This window comes from Schistocerca piceifrons, chromosome 1 (genome assembly GCF_021461385.2).
Source record: "Schistocerca piceifrons isolate TAMUIC-IGC-003096 chromosome 1, iqSchPice1.1, whole genome shotgun sequence".
NCBI classification, from domain to species: domain Eukaryota; kingdom Metazoa; phylum Arthropoda; class Insecta; order Orthoptera; family Acrididae; genus Schistocerca; species Schistocerca piceifrons.
In genome coordinates, this window is record NC_060138.1 from 1,110,797,267 (window position 1) to 1,110,819,794 (window position 22,528).

Here is a 22,528-nt window from a genome sequence, read left to right on the forward strand (position 1 = left end):
TACTGAGATTATGCCATTCCGTCTCCAAAAAGTGAATAACCTTGTGGCATAATAATGACTGCAGGTCAGTTACGGGGATACCGATCTCCAGAATCAGTTTCTGTGTAGCCTGTTTCGCTAGGCTGACAGCAAGTTCATTTTCTGGGATTCCAACGTGGCCTGGGGTCCACACAAACACAACAGAATGAGTGGACCATTCCAGGGCATAGATGGACTCTTGGATGGTTTCTACCAAAGGTTGGCGGGGGTAACACTAGTCGATAGCTTGTAGGCTGCTCAAAGAGACAGTACACAAAAGAAACGACTCACGAGGGCATGAGCGGATGCACTCAAGAGCACGAGAAATGACCATCAGCTCTGCAGTGAAAACACTGCAGCCATCTGGCAAGGAGTGCTGTTTAATATGTCCTCCATGGACATATGCAAAGCCAACATGACCATCAGCCATCGAGCCGTTGGTGTAAACCATTTCATGCTCCCAGTACATGTTAAGAATTGAGAGGAAGTTACAGTGGAGAGTCACGGGGATAACTGAGTCCTTACGACCCCATGAAAGGTCCAGGCAAAGCTTTGGCCTAGGTGTACACCATGGAGGTGTACGTGAATGGACCATGAGTATAGGTGGTAAAGGCAAGGACTCCACTTCAGACAGAAGAGATCAGATGCGAAACGCAATCGTAAGCCCTGACCTGGACCTCCAGTGGGGGAGATGAACCGCCGTGGATGGGAAAAGGAGATGGTAATTCGGATGCTCAGGAGATCTATGAATGTGTGCAACATAACTGGAAAGCAGTTGTGCATGTAAGATCCACAGTGGAGGAACTCCGGCCTCCACCAGGACACTGTTCACCGGACTCATTCTAAAAGCTCTCACTGCCAGTCGAGCACCGCAGTGGTGCACTGGGTCGAATAAACACAACACTGAGGGCACCGTCAAACCACAGTCAAGGCAGGATTGAACAAGGGCTCTGTAGAGCTGCAGCAGTGTAAAGTAATCTGCACCCGAGTTGATGTTGCTCAGTCAGCGGAGCGCATTGAGGTTCTGCCAGCACTTCCACTTCAGCTGACGAAGATGAGGAAGCCACGTCAATTGGGTGTCGAAAATCAGTCCTATGAATTTATATGTCTCCACTACAGTGAGCGGATCATCATTACGGTAAAGTTCTGCTGCCGGATGAATGGTATGACACCAACAGAAGTGCATGACACACGACTTCGCGGCTGAAAACTGCAAGCCGTGGGCTAGGGCCCGTGCCTGCGCCTTGTAGATGACTCCCTGTAGGCGCCACTCAGCAACACCAGTACTGGAAGAGCAGTATGAAATGCAGAAGTCGTCTGCATACAGAGGAGGTGAGACGAACGGCCCAACAGCTGCAGCTACACCATTAATGGCCATTAAAAATAGAGATACACTCAATACAGAGCCCTGTGGGACCTCTATCTCCTGGATATGGGGAGAACTATGGGAGGCACCAACTTGGACACAGAAAGTACGGAGCGATAGGAAATTTCTGATAAAAATTGGTAGCAGTCCCGGAGACCCCACTCATATAACGTGGCAAGGACATGATGTTGCCAGGTCGTGTCATAAGCTTTTCGTGAATAAAAAAAGACAGCAACCAAGTGTTTGCGCCTGGAAAAGGCTGTTCGGATGGGAGACTCAAGGGAAACTAGATTATCAGTGGTATACAGACCCTAGCGGAACCCCCCTGGCATGGAGCCAGTAGGCCACATGACTCCAGGACCCAACACAACTGTCGACTTACCGTACGTTCTAACAGCTTAGAAAGAATGTTGATGAGGCTGATGGACCGATAGCTATCCACATCAAGCAGGTATTTGCCGGGTTTGAGCACTGGAATGAAGGTGCTCTCTCGCCATTGCGATGGAAATACGACATTGCACCAGATCCGGCTGGAGACGATGAGGAGATGTCGCTTGTAGTCGGACGAGAGATGTTTGATCATCTGATGGTGGATCCGATCTGGCCCAGGAGCTGTGTCGGGACAATGTGCAAGGACAATGAGCTCCCACTCATTATAGGGTTCACCGTGACATTCAGTGAATGAGAGGGCTTTCCTTTCCATCCGCAATTTGAGGGTGCGAAATGCTGGGGGATAATTCTCTGACTCGAAGGCACAAGCACAGTGCTCAGCAATCGTGTTTGGGTCAGTAGATAACACGCCACTGATGTTAATACCAGTGACACCTGTCGGGGTCTGGCACCCATGAACACGTCTGATCTTCATCCAGACTTGGGAAGGTGATGTATGACACCCAATGGTCGAGATGTACCTCTCCCAACATTCCTGTTTCCAACTTTTTATAAGCTGGCAAATGCGGGCACAGAGCCATTTAAAAGCTGTTAGGTGCTCTAGGGAAAGGTGGTGCTTATGTCGCTGTAGAGATCACCAATGCTCTTTAATGGCCTTAGAGATTTCCAGCGACCACCAATGTACTGACTTTCGCCGGGGACATCATAAAGAACAAGGGATCAAGTTTTCTGCCGAAAAAACAATAGTTCTATTGATCTGCTCAACTACCACATCAATGGTACCATGTGGGGGAGATTCAAGGATGTCAGCAGAGGTGAAAGCTTCCCAGTCTGCCTTGTTTAAAGCCCATCTTGGTAGACATCCAGGGGCATGACACTGGGGGAGTGACAGGAAGATGGGAAAGTGGTCACTGCCACACAAGTCATCGTGGGCTCTCCAGTGGACAGATGGGAGAAGTCCTGGGCTGCAGAGGGATAAATTAATGGCCGAGTAAGTGCTGTGAGTCATGCTGAAATGCTTGGGGGCCCCAGTATTTAAGAGGCAGAGTTCGAGTTGAGACAGGAAAGTTTTGACACCATGACCTCGGCCAGTAAGCACAGTGCCACCCCACAAGGGGTTATGGGCATTAAAATCTCCCAAAAGTAGGAAAGGTTCCAGGAGTTGATGACTCAGTGCAGTCAATGCGTTCAGGGGTACTGCACCATCTGGAGGAAGATATCCATTGCAAACAGTTATTTCCTGTGTTGTCCTTGTCCTGACAGCCACAGCTTCAAGAGGGGTTTGAAGGGGCACAGGTTCACTGCATACTGAGTTCAGGACATAGACACAAACTCCACCTGACACTCTATTATAGTCGCTATGGTTCTTGTAATATCCCCTACAGCTGCAGAGGGAAGGGGTCCGCATTGCCAGGAACCAGGTTTCCTGGAGGGCAATGCAGAAAGCAGGTGTAAAGCTTAACAGTTGCCGTAGTTCAGCCAGGTGGTGGAAAAAACCGCAACAATTCCACTGGAGGATGACGTTATTGTGAGGCTGGGAAGGCACGAAGCACCCATGGAGCCAAGTTACACCTTAGGGTCACCTGCTGCCACCAATTGAGTATTTTTTTAATTCCTATTGTGGATGAGGCATCAATGAGATCCAGGTTCTCAGCGGACACTAAGATCTCCACCTCATCCTCAGGTACAGAATTGGTAGGGAGTGGTGGTGTTGTGGCCAACGAAAGGTCCTTTTTCTTAGCAAACTTCTTTGTTTGCTTGCCTCTTGCTTCTCTTCCAGGGCTTCCTGGGAGGTCTTCTCCAAAATAGCTTCAGACATGGAGGAAGACCGTGAAGCTCTTCATCCAGCAGCTTTTGGCTCCTTTAGCCACTGGCGAGTGTCCACTGTGGCATTAGTGGAGACCTTGGAAGAGAGGGTCCCCTTCTGCACTAGAGGAGCCGGACGAGGCTGTTGCTTCTTCGGCTGGGGAGGAAGGGACCAATATCCCCTGCATTTGGGGGGGGGGGGGGGGGGGGTAGCTCCTGAAGTCAGTACTTTGGGAGCAACAGAAGAAGATTTTCACCCTACCACCAAGGGGGTAGATGTATTCTGGAGGCCCGGAGGGCCCTCTGTTCGTGGCACAGAGTGTGGTATGACTGGTGCTTGTGACGGCGGCGGTAATGTAGCTGCAGCATATGTGGACATCAACCTAACGGTAATCATTCAAATTTATGTTTAGCCTCTTGGTAAGTTAACCGGTCCAGTGTCTTGTACTCCATGATTTTCTGCTCCTTTTGGAGTACTATGCAATCTGGCGAGCAGGGAGAGTGCTGCTCTCCATGGTTGATACAAGTGGGAGAAGGTGCACATGGAGTATCTGGATGCAGTGGACGTCCGCAGTCTCAACATGTGGTTTTGGAAGTGCAGCGGGAAGACATGTGCTCGAATTTCCAGCACTTAAAATGCACCACATAGGGGGAGGGTCATACGGTTTAATGTCACAGCGGTAAACCATCACCTTGGCCTTTTCAGGCAATGAATCACCCTCAAAGGCCAAAGGCACCGGTAGTAACCCTGTCGTCTTTGGGTCCCCTGTAAATGCGCCAGATGAAATGAACACAATGCCATTCTAGATTGGTGCAGAGCTTGTCATCAGACTGCAAGAGGAGGTCGCAATGGAAAATAATCCCCTGGACCATGTTGAGGCTTTTATGGGGAGTGACGGAAACAGGAATATCACCCAACTGGTCACAAGTGAGTAACGCCCAGGACTGGGCTGGCGATGCTGTCTGAATCAAGTTTGCACCGCTTGTAATCTTGGACAGTACTGTCACTTCACCCAACTTATCCTCAAGATGTTCAAAAAAAAAAATTGAGGCTTTGTAGGTAGAAAGGAGTCCCAGTTCATTCTGCTACAGACTAAATACCGAGGCAAATATGGCTCTCTTCTTTCTGCAGCCCTCTCATGATATAGCGAGGAAGGGAAATGATTTGGGGTCATATTTGTCAGCATTGTTGTCGATCTTGCCCTTCTTAGAGAGTATGGTCACTAGCAAGAGGTGACTTAGTCCGTTTCATTGCAGATCATGCACCCTGATGCCACCCGCTCCGATCAGAGGCTCTCCCCACAGACATCACCCAGCCACAGCAAAGGCCACCTGGCATGATGGCCGTCGCCGGGAGTCCTGATGTCCTAGGAAGACAGGCATCTACTCCTTGGCATATGTGAGGAGTTTACAGCTCGGGCATCAGCAGTGCCATCCCTCTGTTGTCAAGAGGTTACCACCAAATGGGTACATGACGGCCCCACCTCTACAGACTGGCTACCGTGCTGGATATTGGGCACAGAGAAATCCAATATTGTCATGAGGGTGAAAGAGGACAGGAGACAATGGAAGAAAATAACATACCCTGGAAAGTGTCCTCATCCAAATAGGCTAGTTGAATTGCAGGAGCAGATGCAAAGCCATGACAAGAGGTTCAAGGAGATCGAATCTAAGGGCACTATGGATAACTCGTGCATCACATAAGGCATCCCTCCCCATATGGCCTGCACTTTTGTAGAATTTGAAAAGTGGCAGGTCAAACCATAAAGTGGGACCTGAACTTAGATATAGGGCGGAAAAGTGAGAGACTCCTTTTAGTCACCTCTTACAACAGGCAGGGATACCTTGAGGCTATTCTAACCCCTGGACCCGCAGGGGGTGTGAATTACAATAAAGTTGAGGAATGAGGTAGTAAGTTTGGAGCCTGAATGACATTTGGAAAGGTAGTGTTCAATAATGGCAAGAGGGATGTTGGTAATAGGGAAGGGATGTCAATAGTGATAAGTAGGGATTCAAGGGGCAAACTGTGTGTGTTTAGAGTTCTGGACACTGAAGGGTGAGGTTATCAGTGCCCTTACAAATATAAAAATAAATGAATATGGATAAAAGGGCTAAAAATGTTGCCAGTTACGAAGCCAGTCACTCAGATAACATATTCAGAACACCTCCCAACTAACTTGGGAAACAAGTCAGACATATTACATAACATTAAAACTCGAACCACATTTGTTGGACTATCACTTAAAATAAGGGCAGATCTGTCAGCTACCCTCTGATGTGAAACTAAAACAACACCTAGTAAAAAGTGGCACACAGTAACATATATGCCACAAGCACCACAAATTGGAGAGTCTTCTTGCCGGAGCAAGTACTGCTGCCTATGCGAAGACAGGTAACGAGGACCTCATGCCGCCTGCATGGCTGAAAGAAGGTATGCCATGGCTGTGTTGTGGGTTTTACTAGCTGCAGCTTACTGTCTGCCACTTCCAACCATTCTTCTTCCCACTGACGCATGACTTTGTACCTCAACAGCACGGTGATAGCATGCAGGGGGATGACAGACAGAACCAACCGAGGATAAAGACATGCCTCCTTGGCTACTACATCCACTCCTTCATTATCCACAACACCCATGTGCCCTGGCACCCCGCACAAAGATACCTCCTTTCCAGGCCTTTGTAAGTGGAGAAGGGTGTCCTGGTTAGCTTGGACTTCACTGGTTGGATACATGGGTTGCACAGACTGAAGGGCACTAAAGGAGTCAGAACAGACGAGAAATTTAGCAGGCGCGGCACATCTCATCTGCAACAGTTTCCTCAAGATCGCTGATAATTTGTCATTAAGACAGTGAAGTCTGGAGGCAACTGAAACTGGAGGAGTTGATCAGGGAAAACAACAGAGCAGCCAACGGAATCTCCTTGTTTAGTTACACCATCTGTGAATACAGCTATGTAGTTGTAGTGCTCATTTAAAATGTCCGAAGATATCGCATTAAAAGCAGAAGCAGGAGTGCAACCTCTCCTGTATTGCATTAAATCTAAAATTACTCTGGGCCTCTACGTTAGCAACTGTTTTTGAAGACTGTCAATGTAAATAAATAGCAAGCTACTTGCATTAAAAGTTGTTTTTTAACGCAGCTGATATGGTGTTTCTTTGCATCGGAAATCTTATTATTCGTTTCACACTGCTCGCCTTAACAAAAAATCAAAGGCCAGGCAGCAACCACTGACAGAGACGGGAAGTAAGCAGTCTGACAATGTTGACACCACTCTTTCTGATATCTTGTAACGATTCATCTTCAGAGCTGATGGACCTCGATTCTGGCCTGGGGCACTCATCTCGTCCCATGACTGAACTTCTACCTGCCGTCGGCTCTCCTCACAGTGGAAAGACAGGGTGAAAGTGTAACCTCCATGATAAATGGTTCCCATACTACAGTGGAACTTTAATGGGTTCACGACACAAGTGGAGGAACTAACCAGTATGGCAGTTGGTTAAAACCCCAGATTGGAGCCTGTACATGTCTCACACAAAAGGAATCCAGCACATACTTCATGCAGATCCCAAATGGCTTGGTGAGAATTACAAACAAACACAGTAATTCCTTCCTTCACCCTTTCCCCAGTCAGGTCATCCTTGCAATGGTTGACATGCCCTGTAGTACAGGGGCATCACATAGTTTACAATGCATTTCCTGCAAACACAAGGTCAAGAGCCATTGCTGTGGTAGGAATTTTAGTTCCTCCACTTGTGTGGAGAGAGGATACAAAACGTAGACTGTCAATGGCAATGGCAAGGGCAAGGAAAGCATTTCTGATGACGAGAAATTCGTTAACATTGATTATAGATTTGTCAGGAAGTCATTTCTGAAAGTATTTGTATGGAGTATGGAAGTGAAACATGAACGATAAATAGGTTAGACAAGAAGAGAATAGAAACTTTCAAAATGCAGTGCTACAGAAGAATGCTGTAGATTAGATGGGTAGATCATTAACTAATGAGGAGGTACTGAATAGAATTGGGGAGGAGAGGAATTTGTGGCACAACCTGACTAGAAGAAGGGATCAGTTGGTAGGACACATTCTGAGGCATCAAGAGATAACCAATTTAGGGACTAGTGCAGCAGGGGATACAACCCGTCGGCTTTGGACATTGACGTCACAAGTCGCCAATCGCGAAGCGATTCTTCTTAGTGTTGTAGCTCCCTTCAGTGGCTGATAAGTGTTTTTTGGCTTTTAAAAAAAAAAAATCTCACGAGATAGAATAAACAGATCCACTTTATTAAGCAATCAGTAAAAAAAACGAAACTGAAACATAACAGCAAAAGCGAAAATGGTAAACTACTATCTGGCGACTTGTGACGTCATTGTCCAAAGCCGACGGGTTGTATCCCCTGCTGCACTAGACCCCCAATTTAGTATTGGAAGGAAGCGTGGACTGTAAAGATCGTAGAGGGAGACCAAGAGATGAGTACACTACGCAGATTCAGAATGATGTAGGCTGCAGTAGTTACTTGGGGATGAAAAAGCTTGCACAGGATAGAGTAGCATGGAGAGCTGCATCAAACCAGTCTCTGGGCTCAAGACGACAACAACAACAACAACAACAACAACTGCAGTTCAAAAGAAACAATGATGTACGTAATTCCAACACCAAAAGAAAAAAAAACTACGTTCGTTACTCCACGTTAAGATCTTAGCACAAAAAAATGGGTGCACAATGCTGCAACTAAAATTTTTGAAAACTTGTGCAGGGATATAAAATTTCGGACAAATAAAGTAAAATTTGAAAACAAGCTAAAAAAGGTTCTCCTTGATAAATCCTTCTATTCCGTGCAAGAATTTCTATTATTGTAATGCGCAGAAGGCGGTAAACAGGAACTAATGACACACTTCTACATACTTTTTCTTAAAATAATTTAAATGTTCAGAATGTAGCCATATTTACATATTAATTTGTGATGTGTATATAAAATGACGCGTTCCACAGCATTATGATTTATCGTTCATATGATCCGTGGAACGAACAATCAAATAAAACTAACAGACAGCTCATATATAAATATAAACAACTTAAATAATGGTGTTCTTACTACAATAACATCTTCATCCTCAAACTTTCGCTTTGAGATGACATGTTTAATAGTCCTCAGAGTCCCCTTGCTCTTCACAGTTTCAATAAAAACATATTTGTCACACATACTAAATTTAATAACCGCCACAAACTTCACAACATAGAACATACACTATCTCTGTAATGTTTACAAATCACGCACATTCCAAAGCATTATCTTTGTAATGTTTACAACTGAGCACACGCAGACACGATTATTGAAATCGCCCAGAAAGATGAAAATAACCTCACCTCCATGTGTCAGATACTGTAAGACCTGATGATCGTCGGGTATTAAGCATTTTTTATGTATATTGTAACTGCTTGAAGGTAAATGTATAATTAACAATAAAGATCACTACTTTTTTCCGGTAGTGAGCTACAAGTAATATTCATACTCCTGGCGGAATACGTTGGATTCCTTAATCTTTCTTGTGCCTTCTTAAAGAATAAAATTCATATTTTCAATGTAAACCAAAAAAGCTGTCAAAACGTTGCTTTTGTTTGGATTACACCTCGAAATCTTAGTATGTTAGACTTGCTTCTTTTGCCAGAAAGTCGTGTAATGTTGAAGATTTATGTAATTGCGCGTAAATAACCACCAAATCCTTTCATCTTCGATATTATAGGATTTTACATCCTTCGTATTGTTATATGTTGCAATTGTTCGCAACGTTGTTGATGTTTACAACTGTAAACGCGCCAATCATGAGGTAAACATATACTTGCAATAGGTGTTTGTTTCCGCAAGCGTAACCGTACTTTACATTTGAGTAATACTACAATAAAATCTATTTTCCTTTTCAAACCAATATCGTTGCCAGGGTATAATTACTTCAATTTCGTAAGTATAATGTGCAAGGGGGGGGGGGGGGGGGGGGAATCACATTATCAACATCCACTCTCTTCATAACACTGTGGAAACTACATGAGTGGACTGTATCTTCTATGGCACTAAATACAGGATTTGTACTCTTTTGATTCTTGTACGGCGTGCGGGCTGTAATTAGTCTTACCTTCGTGGGGGCGGCAATCGTATGTAAGGAGCAGTAATACAAAAATAAACCCCTATTTGTATACGTTCAAAATGCCGCATTGAATCCTATCCAATATTGGATCTCCCTGCTTCAGCAGTTGAAAAGTCAGGAGACCTGTATAGCTTTTTCCCGAAGTTGCAACATTTATATGCCAGAGTTTAGTTTACACGTCAAATTTAATGGAAAATACAGTTAATATCTTCGTTAGATATCCCAGAAGTATAACATTACAAGGGGTTGTTAGTAGGTAGTGTAGCAAACTGATTCACTTTTATAATGATGTCACTGTAATTCCAATAGTTGATTCATTCCACAAAATTCACTGTTGAGTGTATGGAATGTGACTGAATGTCAGTTTCTAAGCTGCTGGTGTTCACCAAACCTGGTTCATCTTCCATTCCATTCCAGCAATCTCCAATGATATAGTTGTAAACCAAATAGGCAGTGATTTACGTAAACATGATGGTCAAATGTAAACAAAATATATTGACCAGTTACATACAAATCACAGGAGGAAAGTAGTGCATCACTAAATCATCAACACTGACCTGATAACCAGTGTTTAGGTAGGTGTTATTAGAACAACGTTCGAGAGAAATGTATAAAACAGACAGTTTACATGAAAAATTTAAATTTTCCTTAAACATATTCCCATAGCATCTTTTTCCTCATTAAACAGACAAGAGTAAAATTGAATAGAACCAGTGGCAAGGGATGGATAACACTTGGGAATAAGATGTTTTGTGCTTGCAAAAGAGAGATCTCCCTAATTTAGTAGGACAGCTGTAGTCAGGAGTTGAAAATCAATTACAAATATTATAAAATGCTCCTCTCTTATAAAAAAGGTGAAACATGTACACTATGCTCAACAGATAAAACTTTGCAAGAATAAAGCTAAAACAATTTGGAACATTACTAACAAAAATGTAGTGGTCTAAATAATAATGATCCCCACCACCAGAACCACTGGCAGAAATTTTCTAGTCATTGACCAACAAATCCAGTGATTAACAAGAATATGGTGTACGAATGTTGCTGAAGGTGGGGTAATCCAATGAAGAACACTGATTACACACTGTAACACCTTTAATTCCAGCATGCAATACCAAAATAAAATATGTCACAACATAGATAATGGCACCAAGATAACACTCCACAGTCCTCAAGTTAAAGCTATGTCACTCTGTCTTTAATTTGTCAATCTGTGTTGCTACATCAGACCCTCCTCCTTTCTTCCTTTTAGAACCCAGAGCCCAGGTATACCGGGACACATGATTTCCAATGCAGCCTGATCTTGTAGTCTTTGGAACCAGTTCCCGTGGGGGTGCCACTGGTGGCATTCAATTAAGGTGGGGATCCACTGCGCTCTCTGTCTGGGAGTGGCTGGTAGAGTGGTGGGTGGCACAGGAACAATGTCCTCTGACACCTCCACATCCAAGTGTGTCAGCTTAGATCATTTGACTGTAACCATTTCACATAATCTGCTGCATTGAATTTTAAAAGTGTATGGCCCGCACTGCAGAACCTTGTATAGGACACTTCACAGTGGATGAGAGATGGATGGCCCAAGTCGTCCCACAGCTAGACAAATGGTACACTGTTGAGGACCCAATGTGCGAACATATTACTGTGTCTGTCTAATTGCAGCGCTGTGAGCCCTAGTCAGGCCACAATTTCACGATGGTGTCAATTGATCTTGGTGATGGAGGACGTTGGAGGGAGGTCAGAAGGCTTGTCCCTAATCACTTGCACTATTAGGTGTAGCTCCTTGCCATACACGAGTTGTTCTCATGAATCTTGCATGTTGTTGTTGTTGTGGTCTTCAGTCCTGAGACTGGTTTGATGCAGCTCTCCATGCTACTCTATCCTGTGCAAGTTTCTTCATCTCCCAGTACCTACTGCAGCCTACATCCTTCTGAATCTGCTTAGTGTATTCATCTCTTGGTCTCCCTCTACGATTTTTACCCTCCACACTGCCCTCCAATACTAAATTGGTGATCCCTCGATGTCTCAGAACATGTCCTACCAACCGGTCCCTTCTTCTAGTCAAGCTGTGCCACAAGCTCCTCTTCTCCCCAATTCTATTCAGTACCTCCTCATTAGTTATGTGATCTACCCTTCTAATCTTCAGCATTCTTCTATAGCACCACATTTCGAAAGCTTCTATTCTCTTCTTGTCTAAACTATTTATCGTCCACGTTTCACTTCCATACATGGCTACGCTCCATACAAATACTTTCAGAAACGACTTTCTGACATTTAAATCAATACTTGATGTTAACAAATTTCTCTTCTTCAGAAACGCTTTCCTTGCCATTGCCAGTCTACATTTTATATCCTCTCTACTTCGACCATAATCAGTTATTTTGCTCCCCAAATAGCAAAACTCCTTCACTACTTTAAGTGTCCAATTTCCTAATCTAATTCCCTTAGCATCACCCGACTTGATTCGACTACATTCCATTATCCTCATTTTGCTTTTGTTGATGTTCATCTTATACCCTCCTTTCAAGACACTGTCCATTCCGTTCAACTGTTCCTTCAAAGTCCTTTGCTGTCTCTGACAGAATTACAATGTCATCGGCGAACCTCAAAGTTTTTATTTCTTCTCCATGGATTTTAATATCTACTCCGAACTATTCTTTTGTTTCCTTTATTGCTTGCTCAATATACAGATTTAATAACATCGGGGATAGGCTACAACCCTGTCTCACTCCCTTCCCAACCACTGCTTCCCTTTCATATGCCTCGACTCTTATAACTGCCATCTGGTTTCTGTACAAATTAAAAATAGCCTTTCGCTCCCTGTATTTTACCCCTGCCACCTTCGGAATTTGAAAGAGAGTATTCCAATCAACATTGCCAAAAGCTTTCTCTAAGTCTACAAACGCTAGAAACGTAGGTTTGCCTATCCTTAACCTTTCTTCTAAGATAAGTTGTAGGGTCAGTATTGCCTCACGTGTTCCAACATTTCGATGGAATCCAAACTGATCTTCCCCGAGGTCGGCTTCTATCAGTTTTTCCATTCGCCTGTAAAGAATTCACGTTAGTATTTTGCAGCTGTGACTTATTAAACTGATAGTTCGGTAATTTTCATGTTTGTCAACACCTGCTTTCTTTGGGATTGGATTTATTATATTCTTCTTGAAGTCTGAGGGAATTCCGCCTGTCTCATACATCTTGCTCACCAAATGGTAGAGTTTTGTCAGTACTGGCTCTCCCAAGGCTGTCAGTAGTTCTAATGGAATGTTGTCTACTCCTGGGGCCTTGTTTTGACTCAGGTCTTTCAGTGTTCTGTCAAACTCTTCACACAGTATCATATCTCCCATTTCATCTTCATCTACATCCTCTTCCATTTCCATAATATTGTCCTCAAGTTCATCGCCCTTGTATAGACCCTCTATATACTCCTTCCACCTTTCTGCTTTCCATTCTTAGCTTAGAACTGGGTTTCCATCAAATGTCTTGATATTCATGCAAGTGGTTATTCTTTCTCCAAAGGTCTCTAATTTTCCTGTAGGCAGTATCTATCTTACCCCTAGTGAGATAAGACTCTACATCCTTACATATGTCCTCTAGCCATCCCTGCTTAGCCATTTTGCACTGCCTGTCGATATCATTTTGAGATGTTTGTATTCTTTTTGCCTGCTTCATTTACTGCATTTTTATATTTTCTCCTTTCATCAATTAAATACAATATTTCTTCTGTTATCCAAGGGTTTCTACTAGCCCTAGTCTTTTTACCTATTTGATCCTCTGCTGCCTTCACTGTTTCATTCCTCAAAGCTACCCATTTTTCTTCTAGTGTATTTCTTTCCCACATTCCTGTCAATTGTTCCCTTATGCTCTCCCTGAAACTCTGTACAACCTGTGGTTCTTTCAGTTTATCCAGGTCCCATTTCCTTAAATTCCCACCTTTTTGCAGTTTCTTCAGTTTTAATCTACAGTTCTTAACCAATAGATTTTTGGTCAGAGTCCACATCTGCCCCTGGAAATGTCTTACAATTTAAAACCTGGTTCCTAAATCTCTATGTTACCATTATATAGTCTATCTGATACCTTTTAGTATCTCCAGGGTTCTTCCATGTATACAACCTTCTTTCATGATTCTTAAACCAAGTGTTAGCTATGATTAGGTTATGCTCTGCGCAAAATTCTACCAGGAGGCTTCCTCTTTCATTTCTTAGCCCCAATCCATATTCACCTACTATGTTTCCTTCTCTCCCTTTTCCTACTCTTTAATTCCAGTCACCCATGACTATTAAATTTTCATCTCCCTTCACTACCTGAATAATTTCTTTTATCTCATCATACATTTCATCAATTTCTTCGTCATCTGCAGATCTAGTTGGCATATAAACTTGTAATACTGTAGTAGGCGTGGGCTTCGTGTCTATCTTGGCCACAATAATGCGTTCACTATGCTGTTTGAAGTAGCTTACCCATACTCCTATTTTTGTATTCATTATTAAACCTACTCCTGCATTACCCCTATTTGATTTTGTGTTTATAACCCTGTATTCACCTGACCAAAAGTCTTGTTCCTCCTGCCACCGAACTTCACTAATTCCCACTATATCTAACTTTAACCTATCCATTTCCCTTTTTAAATTTTCTAACCTACCTGCCCGATTACCCGATTAAGGGTTCTGACATTCCATGCTCCCATCCGTAGAACGCCAGTTTTCTTTTTCCTGATAACAACGTCCTCTTGAGTAGTCCCTGCCCAGATATCCGAATGGGGGACTATTTTACCTCCGGAATATTTTACCCAAGAGGACGCCATCATCATTTAATCATACAGTAAAGCTACATGCCCTCGGGAAAAATTACGGCTGTAGTTTCCCCTTGCTTTCAGCCGAATCTTGCCTATAGTCCTCAATTGCTGATCGCAGGCCCAACAGGACAAGCTGGAGTGCGTACGACCACGGCGACTGGCACATATCAAAGCTGCCTTTGTGCTATGGTAGAACCTTTACAACATACTGTTACTGGCAGTATGACAGCAAGTGGTATGTATGCAAGAACTGCCATATAACCATAGGGTTTCCTGAAGTAAGGACGCCAGGAACTACCGGCCCTTGTCAGTCCTGATGGTGTGTGGCATTCCGAACCTCATGATCCAAGTGCCTAAAATAGGCTTTGCCACTGTATGTGGCATCATTTTGGCCACATGAGTGGCCTCCATCCACTAAATAAAGCATTCCACTAAGGTTACAAGGGAACAGAAGCCATTGGAGTAAGGAAGAGGGCCTACAAGAACCACATGTACATGCCCGAACCTCACTGAAAGTTTGGTGAACAGCCCTTGTGGACGGAGGACATGATAGTCAATTTTGCTCTGCTGACACCTGCCACACTGCTTTACCCACGAGTGGCAATCTCTGTTGATCCTGGGCCACACCAGTTTCGCAGTAGTCCGCATTCCTGTGCGTGAGGTTATGGTAGGCCAGAAAGATAATTCTCTTGAAATCATGTGATATGTAGACAGGCATCCTACCATGTGCCATGTTGCACTGCATAGTTAGACATTATCCTGTGCTGTTTTTGACTCTTTGTAATTGCAGAGTTGAACTCTGTTGCTCCCATAGCATGCATAACTTCTTGTCCAGCACCCATTCATGTGCATTGTAGTCCCACCATCGTTCTGTCCTAATATTGGTGCAGTCGGTGATGATGTACTTGCAGCCACTCACACAGTGTACATCGATGGTAAACTGGGAAATCAACTCCACCTGTCTGATCAACTGAAGTGAACATTTAGGTGACCCATTTCAAAACAATTGGTAATGGAGTCAGGGTCTGTGAAAATCATGACAGTGGTTGACAGCAACAAAGACTGCATGTAACACAAGATCTATAATGCTCCAGTATTAGAAAGGAGAAGAATGCCAGGGGCAGCCACGCACTGTCAGTTTGCTGTTGGAGGGCGGCCCCGACCACCACCTGGCTTGAGTCCTCCATAATAGCTGTTCGCACATTTTGGTGCAGATGATTCAGCAATACAGCTCACGGGGGTTATTCTTTCACCGAATCAAATGCAATTATTGCTTCTCATTCCAAGACACCTTCCTAGTTCCTGCCGTGAATTTGCCTTAAGCAATCTTGGCAGCAGTGCCACCGACACCACCGCATGAGGTGGGTAGCAATGATCGTTGTTGAGCATACCTACAAACTGTCTAAGATCCTTGGATGTCTGTGGCAGTGGAGCTTATTGGATCTCTCTGACTTGGTCTCCTAGGGTAAGACACCTGCGGCCAATGCATCAAACCCAGGAACTCAACACTATCCCATCCAAAAATGCACTTGCTTGTATTCTCCGCAACCCCTGCTTGTTGACATAACTTGAAAAGTAGTTGATGGTGTGTAGCTTGCTGTCCTGATGAAAGAGAAAACACGAGTATGTCATCCGTATAATAATATACACCATGTAGATCTCGGTGGATGAAACATTGCCATGTCTGGGCAGTATTTTTAGTCCATATGTATATGAGTTGACTGAAAACTAATGCCTCCACCTTCATAACTCTTCAACAGTTGGCAGCTTTGGTATGCGGCTGGTACAGGCTTGTTCCATAGCCTCTTCTCTACAGCTCCAGTTGCCGGGAAGCCTTAGCATTGAATGGTTGTGTTGTTACAGTGTAAAGTATGGAACCCTGTGCAGATGGTTGGTCAGTGCGATTTAAGCAACATACAGCCATTGAATTCTTGACAACAGGTGTCACCCCAAAGGAGATTCATCAGGGAATAAAATCAGTTTATGGTGACTGTGTTGATGTGAGTACTGTACGTCGTCGGGTGAGTAAGTTGAAAGATGTTGAGGTGGGAACATCTGACCTGCGTGATAAACAAAGATTTGGACGTCCTGTGACAGCAACCACTGAGTTTCGCAAGAAAAATGTTGACAGATTGATTCAAGACTCCACACTCTGAGTGATATGACAATCATCTTGAATCAGTCTGTCAACATTTTGCTTGTGAAACTCAGTGGTTGCTGTCACAGAACATCCAACTCTTTGTTTGTCACGCAGGTCAGATGTTCCGCCTCTGCATCTTTAAACTTACTCGCCCAACGATGCACAGTAGTCACATCAACACAGCCACCATAAACTGCTTCCATTCTCTGATGAATCTCTTTTGGGGTGACACCTTCTGCTTTCAAGAATTCAATGACTGCACATTGCTTGATTCGAATTGACTGACCGTCAGCGCAGGGTTCCATACTTTACACTGTAACAACACAACCGTTCAATGCTAAGGCTTCCCGCCAACTGGAGCTGTAGAGAAGAGGCTACGAGGCTACAGAACAAGCCAGTAACTGGCACATGCCAATGCTGCCAACTGTTGAAGAGTTACGAAGGTGGAGGCATTACTTTTCAGTCAATCCTCGTGCAAGTACTCCTATGATCCAAAAGGAGTCATTATTGCTGTCTTTGCCGTGTCCCCAGGGGCCGTAGGAATTTGTGAGTATGCTCGTGCACAGTCAATTACAGTAAACACAGTTGCTCCAACCAACTTGTTATTCATGTACATTATGTTGGGAATGGGATGCCTGTCAGGGATGGTTCTCTTGGTAAGTACCCAATAATCTACACATAGTGTCCACAAACCATATGGTGGAGCGAGGTCCATTTTGCTGTCCAAGGGACATGTGATTCTGTCTGTAATTTCTCTGTTGACATTCGCGGCCAACTTCTGCAGTGTGAGGAGAGGGGTTTCCCTGGGGCTGTATGGATAATGGGCTGAGTCTTTGGTCTTCTTTTATGCCTGTCATCTGACCATGAAGTGAGGCCTGGGAACTATTCCAGAATCTGTGAGCTATCAGTCCCCTCTGGACATCCACAAGTAATTGGAACTGTTATAGGTTGTCTGCCTCAATTATAAGTACCCTGACATCTGCAATTAAGAAATTCCATGTGACTGGCTACAGTAGGTCTGTGTCAACACAAAATCTTTTCTTGTCATATGCCAATGTGGATATGTTATTAGCCACCGTGATGTTGAGGGAAGTGCCCTTGGAGTCTAGTTGAAACAATGCCCTTGGTAAAATGATAATATCAAGCCCCATGACCACTGAAAACTTTGTATGTGATATTTTGTCCATAACAAAGAGTCTTTTTGATATGTTACCTGGAACCAACAAGAAAATGATGTTTGGGTGTGGCTCCGCTTAGTGAGTGGGGATTGCCATAAAATTTCAGTTCTTCGAAGCCAAAGGTTTCACAGCTGGGCGAGGTATATGTAACTGTGGCGCATGTGTATAATATCTGTGGCTGGGACTGGCTGAAAAATGTTGATCTTTTCATTTGCATGGATGCCGTGATGCTGCTCCTGTCCATCGTAAGCCTGAAATTCCATTTCAGAGCATGCGTGGAGAAAAACCACTGTGCCAGGGAACCGAGATGGCAAACCATGCTCAGACGCAAATTTCAGACCAAAATGTGAGCAGAGGACTCCTTAAAAAATGACGCAGCAGTTGCTATTGGTGGAGGGTGGCTCTAATATTGAGCATAACAGATCACTATGCCCTGTAGTGCCTTACGACAGCCACAGAAATGCTCAGGGTCTGGCCATTGCCTTTACGCTAGCTGCCCTATTGCCATGGTTTCAGATTTGTCTGCCAGCACCAGTAGTGAAGCATTTTTATCCACTTATCCGGTGCAAGAATAAGTCTCATGTTCTCTTGAAGCCTGCTGGGCCGTATTATGCAGAGGATCTGCTCTGAAAGTGGGTCAGGTCTTTATAGTAAGCACAGGTCACACAGTAGCTGGGTGGGTGCATGTTTCCTAATCTGTCTGTGGAGCATGTACTCAAGTGACGGGGCGAAGTACTCGATTAGGCCGGCCTTAAGCGCTAAATAACTGTGTGTGGTTATAGTATCCTCTGCAAAGATTGTCTGATATTTGCTTAAGTAGGTGATGATGCATTGGAATTATAATGTCTTACTATACGTTGTGTTGGCAGGAAATGTTGTCGACATGCAGAAAATTGGCCATTTAATGTTTTGTGTGTTCCTACGTTGTGGAGCCATTTTCTGAGACTGCTGGTCTTGAGGAGTATCAGTCACATTACTGCTGGGCGAGTGCAAAGCACTGTCACCAGCCTCCAGTTTTACACCGACTCCATTCCCCGAAAGTACAGTGAGGCGTCCTGTGCGGGGTCACCACTGTAGGGATGTCATTGAAGGTGGATAATCCAATGAAGAACACTGATTACGCACTATAACACCGTTAATTTCAATACTCAATACCAAAACAGATTATGTTACAATGTAGAGAATGACACCAAGAGAACACTGAGAACACTCCGAAATCCGTAAGCTGGAGCTGTATCATACTGTCTTCCATTTGTCGATCTGTGTAACTACAGTGGAAAGGTTGCTACTCACCACATAGAGAAAGTGTTGAGTCACAGACACGTACAGTAAAAAAGAACTACTTCCTCACAGCAGCAGCATACATTATCCCTATTAATAAAAACCAAATACAGATGTGTTATATTAAGTTAAGCAGACACTCCACCCACTACCAACAGGTATTCATTTCATAAATAAACACCTCAGGAGATTATAACATTTATCAGGTCCCTAAAATGTAATAATTCTGCTGGCTATGGTTTGTTTATAGCAGAATATTAAAATCTTGTGGTGTCTGGATGGAACTACACTTAAGCCATCTTCATAATCAGTCAGTGGCTCAGAACATTTCTTGATATGCTTCAATATGCTGAAGTAACATCCACCTATGAAACTAGAGATAAGAAAACTGCCTCTGATTATAACTCCTTCCAATTTTTCCAAAAAATGTCTGAGAAAGTAGCCTCCGAGAGAATACTGATTCATTAAACTGAGCATAACTTGGAATTTGCCTCTTAGTTTGGCATTTGTATGAGACAGTGTACTTCAAAAAGGTAGTCCTTACAAAGCTAAACAAGAACATTGTTATATTGGTATATTTTGTGACTTTTGGCTGTGGGGATCCTGAGATTGTACTTAGTAACTTAAAGGATTAGTCTATAACATTTATGAAATACCTCCTGCACTTCATATATTGATAACAGAAAGCAGAAGGTCTCATCGCAGGCAGTGTTGCAGGCATTAAATTAACCTCAAAATGGGTGGATGTAACCAGTGGGATCGCACAAGGATTTTCTGGGCTTACTCTTGTTCTTAATCTGTGCAGGTAATCTTCGTATTAATTTAAATGGTTTGTTGACCATACTAATCAACCTCAGCAAATAGCCCAGATGATAGCTGAACATGCCCACTACTGGTTCACAGCTAACAGTTTAAGTATTGTTTGAATGTATCACAGGTGTCTCATCAGACAGTGTTGTGTGAACTCACAATACTTCCATGATGAAACTGCTCATCAAGGGAATATCCCGGCCAATAAATGCCATATGATCATTTCATTTTTCATCTTCAAATGCTACCAAAGCATTGGTCTGAAAGGCAGATCTGCAGTTCATTTCAGCCAGCATGCAGTAAAACTCAGGAGCAGACAGAAACATTGGAAATTTGTGGTAAAGTCTTATGGGATCAAACTGCTGAGGTCATCGGTCCCTAAGCCTACACACTACTTAATCTAAATTAAATTAACTTAATGCTAAGGACAACACACACACACACATACACACACACACACACACATACACATATGTACCTGAAGATGGACTCGAACCTCTGACGGGGGCAGACAAAAAAAAAAACAGAGAATTTGACAAGGATTTTTTCTACCTTATATTGGTGGAGTCTCTTTGAAGATCAGCAAGCTATTCAACAAATATCAAATAAAGTGTGCCTTCTGTGATTAAAGACGACTGATGTCTCAGGAGACTGGGAATGTATTGTGGGTTTTGGCTGGGTTGTAGCCCAAGGAAAACACACGGAACACTGTAAGACTCGATATATTTTGCATCGGTAATTACAGGAGTCCACATTACAGCAAGTCATACAGCGAACTGAACAAGGAAGATGAAGCGGGCCATTCGTACTTCTCGATACCACACAGCACCACCCCCCTCCCCCCCCCCCCCCTCCCGCAGTGTGCAGCACTGTTTGAGCGCAGTGGAAGGAGGGGGGGAGGGGGGTCCCCGGCGATAAAGGAGGTGGCAGTGATGTGATGGGGACGTCCATCTCCGGAGGTTGTTGTGGCAGGGACCACACTAAGGACAATAGACAGCCTCTACATGTACCGCTCATGGCCACCACATGCTCGGCACTCGCAAACCGCAATCTGTGCCCATGCAAACATAACGGACATGGGACTTTTTTGCTGCCATTCCCTCTTGAGCAGACAACTATGCCACTTTCAACCCCCACTAGGTGGGTTACATCAGCTTGGAGGAGCGTGTGGTCAACCCCTCACAGGAGCAGGCGGGAGCCGGAGATTGACTAACGAACCGGGTCCCCGGTTGAGTGGGGTGAGTTGTCTTGCAGCAGGATGAAGATATGGTTGTCATCAATGAGGATGGTGACATTCAACACACGTTCGGACAGGACGTCGGTTTGCAGAGCCACTAGAGAGGGTAGCAGAGAGGATGTAGAGAGAGAGGGCGAGAACCCAAGGAACAGCATGGATGGTTATGCAGGCACATGATCGGGTGAGGGCTGCGGCAGCAGCTCTGAGAGGTCATTGGTTGAGTGCGAGTCCTCAGGGCTGGGAGGCTGCATAACGTATTTAGGTGTGAAAGACGCTGGGTCGACGTGTGCCAGTTTCACATGGTGGAGAGAAACAGTGAATGGTGAACCTTTAACCAGTATGTCCATCGTATTAGCAGTGCGGTTTATGACCTCGTGTGGGCCTGAATATGGTGGAGTGAGTGGGACCCTGATGGTGTCATTGCGGAGAAAAACGAACTTGCATGAAAGAATATTGGAGGGCACATAGGAGTGGGGGGAGTATGGCTCGATGGGGGATTCAGGGAAATGTTTGCAAAATGTGTTGTTCGGATCCAGCTTATGAAGTCAGGAAGGAGGGTGGGATTGTCAGAGGAGGTAGATTGTAACAGATCCCCAGGGAGGACAGGGTTTTCACCACACACGAACTCACTCATGGTGCCCTTGATATCTGATTTGTACGACGACCGTAGGCCAAGGAGTCTCCACAGGAGGGCCACAGTCCAAAGACTGTCATGACATCACAGTGCTGTCTTGAAAGTCCAATGCCACTGTTCTACCAGTCTGTTTGCTTGGGGGTGGTAGGCAGTTGTGTGACATTTGTTGATACTACACAGCTGGCAGAGTTGGGCAAGGAGTGTCCTGGTCAATGGTTATGGTAGCAGGGCACCCAGAGGGGGAAATCCAGGAAGAAAAAAAAGCCTTCACCAAGGTTTTGGCAGTTATGTTTGTGAGATGGACAGTCTCTACCCACCGAGATAAATGATCAATGGAAGAAAGAATATAACGGGGGAAGGGGGGCTGATGAGGTCCAGGTGTATGTGGTAAAAGCAGCCAGATGGAATTTCGAATTTGCGGAGAGTTGGAACAGTGTGCCTGGTGACTTTGTTGCACTAGCAGGTGATGCAGTTCCAGGCCCAGGTATAACAATCGCATTTCATGTCTCTCCACACGAATCGTTCAGACATGAGGCATGTCGATGACTTAATCTTGGGATGTGCTAGAGAATGTAGTGTGTCAAACACTGAACGGCAGAGGGGAGGGGGGGATAAGGGCGTGGAGGGTGCCAATGGAGGAGTCGCACTAGACTTCCTCTTGGGCACCGGAAAATTTTGCTTTGGTGAAAGGCAGCGAAGTGAGTTGCTGTGTATCCTCATCCTGGTTCCGTAGGGACGCGAA

General features: G+C 44.3%; 2 protein-coding genes across 5 annotated transcripts in view; one reads left to right on the forward strand and one right to left on the reverse strand.

Annotated features, from left to right (window-relative positions):
• Window positions 1-8,839, reverse strand: part of LOC124776906 — a 213,864-nt gene extending 205,025 nt beyond the window's left edge. For both annotated transcript variants that reach the window (XM_047252121.1, XM_047252112.1), the window contains exon 1: window positions 8,673-8,839. In XM_047252121.1, the coding sequence (XP_047108077.1) occupies window positions 8,673-8,822 (150 nt within the window). In that variant the 5' untranslated portion in view covers window positions 8,823-8,839. The remainder of the gene's footprint in view (window positions 1-8,672) is intronic.
• Window positions 8,840-8,885: 46 nt separating this feature from the next.
• LOC124776917 overlaps window positions 8,886-22,528 on the forward strand; it is an 87,460-nt gene continuing 73,817 nt past the window's right edge. The window contains exon 1 of one of the 3 annotated variants that reach the window (XM_047252157.1): window positions 8,886-8,962. The gene's annotated coding sequence lies outside the window, so the exon portion shown is untranslated. Of the gene's footprint in view, window positions 9,023-22,528 lie in introns of all 3 variants that reach the window. The other 2 variants (XM_047252149.1, XM_047252142.1) reach the window with 2 other exon arrangements.